The sequence below is a fragment of the Marmota marmota genome, unplaced genomic scaffold (assembly GCF_001458135.2).
Source record: "Marmota marmota marmota unplaced genomic scaffold, marMar, whole genome shotgun sequence".
In the NCBI taxonomy this organism is placed as follows: Eukaryota; Metazoa; Chordata; class Mammalia; order Rodentia; family Sciuridae; genus Marmota; species Marmota marmota.
In genome coordinates, this window is record NW_026000020.1 from 323,658 (window position 1) to 331,209 (window position 7,552).

The 7,552-nt window shown below is 33.7% G+C and overlaps 1 protein-coding gene across 3 annotated transcripts in view; it reads left to right on the top strand.

Annotated features, from left to right (window-relative positions):
* Septin10 (septin 10) overlaps positions 1-1,593 on the top strand; it is a 64,997-nt gene extending 63,404 nt beyond the window's left edge. For all 3 annotated transcript variants that reach the window (XM_015499658.2, XM_048810236.1, XM_048810235.1), the window contains one exon: positions 659-1,593. In XM_015499658.2, the coding sequence (XP_015355144.1) occupies positions 659-674 (16 nt within the window). In that variant the 3' untranslated portion in view covers positions 675-1,593. The remainder of the gene's footprint in view (positions 1-658) is intronic.
* Positions 1,594-7,552: the final 5,959 nt, after the last annotated feature.

Here is a 7,552-nt window from a genome sequence, read left to right on the forward strand (position 1 = left end):
TTCCACTTAAAATGTCCTTATCGGTTTACCTATTTGAATATAGTGAAATTCATGATTTGTTCTGTTCAGAATGCTCCTTTGTGGTCTTTGCCTCAGTTTACTCCAGCCATCTGTGCCCTAGCAAAGTCATGTCTTCCTATGATAGACCCAGAACAAGACTTAAATTTTCTCAATGCCTGTGTTTCTTGCAATTTTTTGTTGAAATAATGAATGTGATAGTATAATAGTGATATTTGATTCAAGCATTGGATTTCAAAAGATAGACTGATATTATAATAGTACTGCTTTCCAACATACTTTTTAAAAATTATAAAGCTAAATAATATTTTGCTGTATCCTTGTATCTCAGATATTACTAAAATTAATTTGCCTTTCAAATTAAAGACCGCTTACATTTACATTGTAAAAACTGTCACCCTACTGCACTTGAAAACCATGCAGTTTGCAAAATCAGAACTGAATTCATAGAGCTTAGAATTTATCCTCAAGAAATTATGGTTTGGTGGTTGTTTTTTGTTTTCTTTTTCAAAACGCTGTAGCTAAATATCCTGTAATATATTTTCTTTGTAAAATCTTTGTAAAACTAATGACTCTGGTAATTTTTACTTCCTGTATTGTTTTGTGTTGTGCCAATCAAAAGTTTTTTTTCTCTTTCCAGTTCCAATTTTATGTAACACAGGAGTTCCAGAGCACAGAAGGTCATCACAAGCAAAAGTAAAAAGTTATAAGTATGCTTTGATTTTCTTGTTGTTTTTATTTGCTTTTATCACTATATATGTTTGGCACATGTCCACTGTTACTGACATTTATGGAAAAATATTTCAAGTATAAGGTCGATACATAAGCCAGAGTAGATGATATTACTTAGATATTCACTGTAGAAATCTCAAGTTTCTGTTTTGCAATGAATGTAGATATCGTCTCCTGCTGCCAAGTTATTTTGTCACATATTATGCCAAAGAGCAAAGACTCAGTGCCATCAAAAATACAGAACTCCTTCATACTATGGCTGATTACATTTATATTCCAGGATGAACTTTTTTCATATATACTAAACAAACAAATACACAAAAGTGAGGGAATGTTTCAGAATGTATTACATAGCTCAAACTCTAACTTCTCAATAGTTTTATAGAACTTTAAAGGTTTTTTTTTCCATTATCCCATTGGTAATAGTCCTACCTTTTGTGTCAAATTATGTAACAGAATGACTTTATGCCTTGTTGTGGTTGATGTATTGCTGTGATGAAACAAAATATGTTGAAAAGCTAACCAGGTATATAAACCCTTTTACCTAGTGATATTCCTGAACCTGGGTATATCATACAATTTTCATTAGGGTATCTTACTACTTGTTTAAGGTTGTCTTTCAGGGCAAAATATAAGAAGATTGAATCAATTTTATTAAAAATATTTCTTTACGAACTTCTGAATATTAAATACATTATTTCAAGGAACAGTGCCTTAGTATTTTCACATTTTAGTGGTTCTAACATTTTCACAATGGTTGTAGGTATGTAAATTTTTGTATTTCAATATTCTAAATAAAACCAATATTCTTGAAAAAATACATATCCACATATTTGCTAAAAATGTGCTTGCTTGCTTTATTTATTTATTTATTTAGTTAGTTTGGGGGGGCATACTGGGGATTGAACTCGGGGGCACTCAACCACTGAGCCACATTTTGTATTTTATTTAGTCACAGTGTCTTACTGAGTTGCTTAGCCCTCACTGTTGCTGAGGCTGGCTTTGAACTTGCGATCCTTCGTCCTCAGCAACCAAAGCCGTTGGGATTATGGGTGTGTGCCACCACACCTGGCTTATGATTTTTATGGGTGATAGGGATATTTCACTACTTGTATACAATGTGTAATGATCAGATCAAAGTAACTAGCATATATTCATTACCTCAGATGTAATCTTTTTTTTTTATGTTGGGTACATTCAAAATTTTAAAATATTTACATACTTGCTATTAACCATAGTTACCTACTGTGCCATAGAAGTTATTCCTCCTATCCAGCTGTACCCCTCTACCCATTAACCATTCTCTCTCCATCTTTCCCCCACGTACTTCTCAGCCTCTGATAACTCTACATTTTGCTCCTGAGGAGCATCGGTTTTAGTTTCTACACATATTTCTGGGCCTGACTTTACTGAACATAATTTTCTCTAGTTATCCATGTTGCTACAAAGTGACAGGATTTCTATTATTATTATTATTATTATTATTTGTTTTACTTAGTTGTACATGACAGCAGAATGCATTTCAATTCATCGTACACTAATGGAGCACAACATTTCAATTCTCTGGTTGTACATGGTGTAGAGACGCACCATTCATGCAATCATACATGTGCCTAGGGTATTGATGACCATCTCATTCCCCCATCTTTCCTACTCCCATAACTCCTCCCTTACCTTCCCATTTGCCCAATCCAAAGTTCCTCCATTCTTCCCATTCCCTCCCCCCCACCCCCATCATAGATCAGCATCCACTTATCAGAGAAAACATTCGGCCTTTAGTTTTTTGGGATTGGTTTACTTTGCTTAGCATAATATTCTCCCACTCCATTCATTTACCTGCAAATGCCATAATTTTATTCTCTTTTAATGCTGAGTAATATTCCTTTGTTTATATATACCACAGTTTCTTCATCCATTCATCTGTTGATGTGCATATAGGTTGGTTCCACAGTTTAGCTATTGTGAATTCAACTGCTGTAAACATTGGTGTGGCTATGTCACTGTAGTATGCTGATTTTAAATCCTTTGGGTATAGACCTAGGAGTGGGGTAGCTGGGTCAAATGTTGGTTCCATTCCAAGTTTTCTGAGGAATCTCCACACTGCTTTTCAAAGTGTTGCACCAATTTGCAGTCCCACCAGCAATGTGTGAGTATACCTTTTTCCCCACATCCTCTCCAACACTTATTACTGCTTGTATTCTTGATAACTGCCATTCTGACTGGGATGAGTTGAAGTCTTAGAGTAGTTTTCATTTACATTTCTCTAATTACTAAAGATGTTGAACACTTTTTCATATATTTATTGATGATTTGTATATCTTCTGAGAAGTGTCTGTTCAGTTAGCCCATTTAGTGAGTGGTTTTTTGTTGTTGTTGTTGTTGTTTGTATTAAGTCTTTTGAGTTCTTTATATATCCTAGAGATTAGTGCTCTATCTGATGTGTGTGTGTGGTAAAAATTTGCTCCCATACCGTAGGCTCTCTCTTCTCATTCATTGAGGATTTCATTTTTCATATGGCTAAATAATAATATTTTTTTTTGTGTGTTAATTATCCATTAATCTGTTGATGAATCCCTAACTTGTTTCCATATCTTGGATATTGCAAATAATGCTTCATTAGACACAGGAGTGCAGATACCTTTTCATTATGGTGATTTCATTTTCTTTGTCTCTAAATCCAATCATAGAATTGTTGGATGATGTGGTAGTCTATTTCTGGTTTCTTGAGGAAGCTATACTGTTTCCATAATGGCTATTGCTAATTAGCATTCCCATCAGTAGTATATGAGAATTCCTTAAACTACATCCTTGCCTATATTTGATTTTTTTTTAGAATAGTCAGTGTAACTGGGGTGAAAATGATATCTCATTGTAGTTTTGAATTGTATTTCCCTGATGATTAATGAAGTTAAGAATTTTTTCCATATACTTGTTAATTTTATATCTTCCTTTGAGAAATGCCTGTTCAAATAATTTGCCCATTATAATTGTTTTTTCTTGATGTTGAGTGGTTTGAGTCCCTTATATATTATATGTATTAATCTTTTATTGAATAAATAGTTTACCAATATTTTATTCTCATTTTATAGATCATCAATCAAGTCTGGTTTTTTTTATTGGATACATAGAAGCTTTTTTGTTTAGTATAATCCTCTTTGTCTATTTTTGCTGTTATTGCCTGTTCTTATGGGGCCATATCCCCAATTTTTTGTCTAGACTTACACCCTAAATTGATTCGCCTATGTTTTTCTCCTGGTATTTTAAATAGTTCAGGTTAAGTCTTTTCTTGGTTGTGTTGATTTTTGTATACATGGTGAGTGATAGGTCTCTAGTTCTTTCTTCTTCATGTGGATATTGAGTTTTTCCAGCATCAGTTATTAAAGAGATTGCCCTTTTCCAGTGGGTGTTCTTCTTGTCTTTGTAAAAATTCAGTTGACTATAAATTTGTCATTGTTTCTGGTTTCTCTGTTCATTTGTCTCTGTGCTGGTTTTTTATGCTTGTATTATACTGTTTTGGTTACTATAGGTCTGTAAGGTTTTTTTATTTTTTTGGTTTATTTGCTTTTGCAGTACTGGGGATTGAACCCAGTGGCTCTGTACCGCAGAGCTACATCCTCAATCCTTTTTATTTTTTTGAGATAGGGTCTCACTAAATTGTGAGAACCTAGAAATTGCCATTCTCCTTTTCCAACCTCTCAATTTTCTGGGATATTAATCATTCATCATATCTGGCCTGTAGTCTGCTTTGAAATCAAATATTTGTTGATGACTCCAGCTTTGTTCTTTTTGCTCAGGGTTGCTTTGGTGATTTGGGGTCTTCTGTGGCTCCATATTAATTTTAGGAGTTTTGTTTTTATTTCTTTGAAAAATATCATTGGTGTTTTGGTAGGGATAGCATTGAGTCTGTAGATTGCTTTGGGTGGTATGTATATTTTAATAATATTAATTCTTTCATTCCACATATGTGTGGTGTCTTTCCAGTTTTAAAAAAATTTTAGTTGTAGATGGACACCTTACTTTTATTTATTCATGTGGTGCTGAGGATCTAACCCAGTGCTCCACGCATTCGACGCAAGCACTCTACCATTGAGCCACAACCCAGCCCTCTTTCCAGTTTTTGTATGTTCCCTCTTCCATTTCTTTTATTGGTGCTTGATAGGTTTGTTGTTGTTGTTGTTTTGTGTGTGTATGTGTGTGTGTCTGTTGAGGGGGTTCTTTCATTTCCTTAATTCAGTTTATTCCTGGGGTTGTTTACAAGTTTTTTGTTTTGGGGTAGCTATTGTAAATTAAATTACTTTCTTGGTTTCTTCTTAAGCTAGCTCATTATTGGTATGTAGAAACACTATTTTGTTTTTATATGTTAATCTTCAATCCTGCAACTATAGTGAATGAACTTGTCATTTCTAACAGTTTTTCGCTGGAGTCTTTAGATATTTCTATATTTGAAATCCTGCAAGGGTAGTTTGATTTATTGCTTTTCATTTTTTTCTTCTCTTGTATTTCTTCTCTTGCCTAATTGCTGTTACTAGAATTTCTATTACTGTATTAAATAAGAATTGTAAGAGTGGACATCCTTGTCTTGTTCCAGATCTTAAAGGAAAAAAATTTTCCTTATTCAGAGGTTTGTCATATATGGCCTTAATTGTATTGAGATATGTTCCTTCTATATCTGATTTGTTAAAAGTTTTCACCATGAATAGATGTTGAGTTTTGTCAAATGCTTTTTCTGTATCTATTAGCATGATCATATAGTTTTTATCCTTCCTTTTATTGATGTAATGAATCACATTTATTGATTTGCATATGTTGAACCAACCTTGCATCCCTGGAATAAATCCCACTTGATCATAGTATATAATCTTTTTAATGTGCTGTTGGTTTCAATTTGCTAGAATTTTGTTGAACTTTTGCATCTGTATTTATTGGGGATATTGGTTTGTAATTTTCTCTTTTGGTTGTTTTGTCCTTGTCTGGTTTTTGGTATAAGGGTGATGCTGGTTTTGAATGAGTTTGGAAGAATTCCCTCCCTTTCAACTTTGCAAAATAGTTTTAGAATTGTGTAACAGTACCTTTTTTAAGTTTCGCAGAATTAAGCATTGGAGCTATTTGATTCTGGGGTTTTCTTTCTTGGGAGACTTTATTACTGACTTAATTTTGTTAGTTATTACAGGCCTAAGTTTTTATTTATTCATGTTCAATCTTTGTATATTATATGTGCTCAGGAGTCCATCTATTTCATGTTTTCCAGTTTGTTGGTGTATGACTAATAATAATCACTAATCATCCTTTGTATTTCTGTAATATTAGTTGTAATGTCTCTCCTTCCTCCTCCTTCTCCTCCTCCTCCTCCTCCTTCTTCTTTTTGACCTTTTTCCCTTAGGCTAGATAAAAATTTGTCAATTCTGTTTCTTTTTTTAAAAACTGACTTTGTTTTATTGATCTTTTGTATTTTTTTGTCTGTTTCATTTATTTCTGCTCTGATGTTTATTATTTCTGCTAATATTGAGTTTGGTTCATTCTTTTCTATTTCATTAAGTTGTATTGTTAGATTTTTTAAAATTTAAAATCTTTCTACATTTGTGTGTGTGTGTGTGTGTGAGAGAGAGAGAGAGAGAGAGAAAGAGAGAGAAAGAGAGAGAGAGAGAGAGAGAGAGAGAGTGTGACTTTATGATTCTGGGGATTGAACCCAGGGCCTTGTGTATGCAAGGCTAGCACTCTTAACAACTGAGCCCTGCTTTTTTGATTATAGTCATTTATGACTGTGTCTTAGTACTGCTTTTATTGTACAATATAGATTTTGGTGTATTGTGTTTCCATTTTTATTTATTTCAAGAAACCTGAAATTTCCCTTTTAATATTTTTTGTTAATCCATTGGTTGTTCAGAAGTATTTGTTAATTTCTATGTATTCACACAATTTTCTTAGCTTTTATTGTTGATTTTTAATTTTTATTCTGTTGTGGTCAGAGAAAATACATGGTTGCTATAGGTTGGGTCTAGAATATCCTCCAAAGCTCCATATGTTAAAACTTTGATTCCCAGCTTGCTTTTACTGGGAGGTGGTGGAACTTTTAATGGTGGAGGTTTGTTTTTTTTTTTTTTAACACTATTGTTATCTTTATTGGTTGTTCAAAACATTACAAAGCTCTTGACATATCATATTTCATACATTTGATTCAAGTGGGTTATGAACTCCCATTTTAACCCCGTATACAGATTGCAGAATCACAACGGTTACACATCCATGTTTTTACATATTGCCATACTAGTGACTGTTGTATTCTGCTATCTTTCCTATCCTCTACTATCCCCCCTCCCCTCCCCTCCCATCTTCTCTCTCTACCCCATCTAATGTAATTCATTTCTCTCCCTTGATTTTTTTCCCCTTTCCCCTCACATCCTCTTATATGTAATTTTGTATAACAATGAGGGTCTCCTTCCATTTCCATGCAATTTCCCTTCTCTCTCCCTTTCCCTCCCACCTCTCATCCCTGTTTAATGTTAATCTTTTTCTCATGGTCTTCCTCCCTGCTCTGTTTTTAGTTGCCTTCCTTATATCAAAGAAGACATTTGGCATTTGTTTTTTAGGGATTGGCTAACTTCACTTAGCATAATATGCTCTAATGCCATCCATTTCCCTGCAAATTCCATGATTTTGTCATTTTTTAGTGCTGAGTAATACTCCATTGTGTATAAATGCCACATTTTTTAATCCATTCATCTATTGAAGGGCATCCAAGTTGGTTCCATAGTCTAGCTATTGTGAATTGTGCTGCTATGAACATCGATGTAGCAGTATCTCT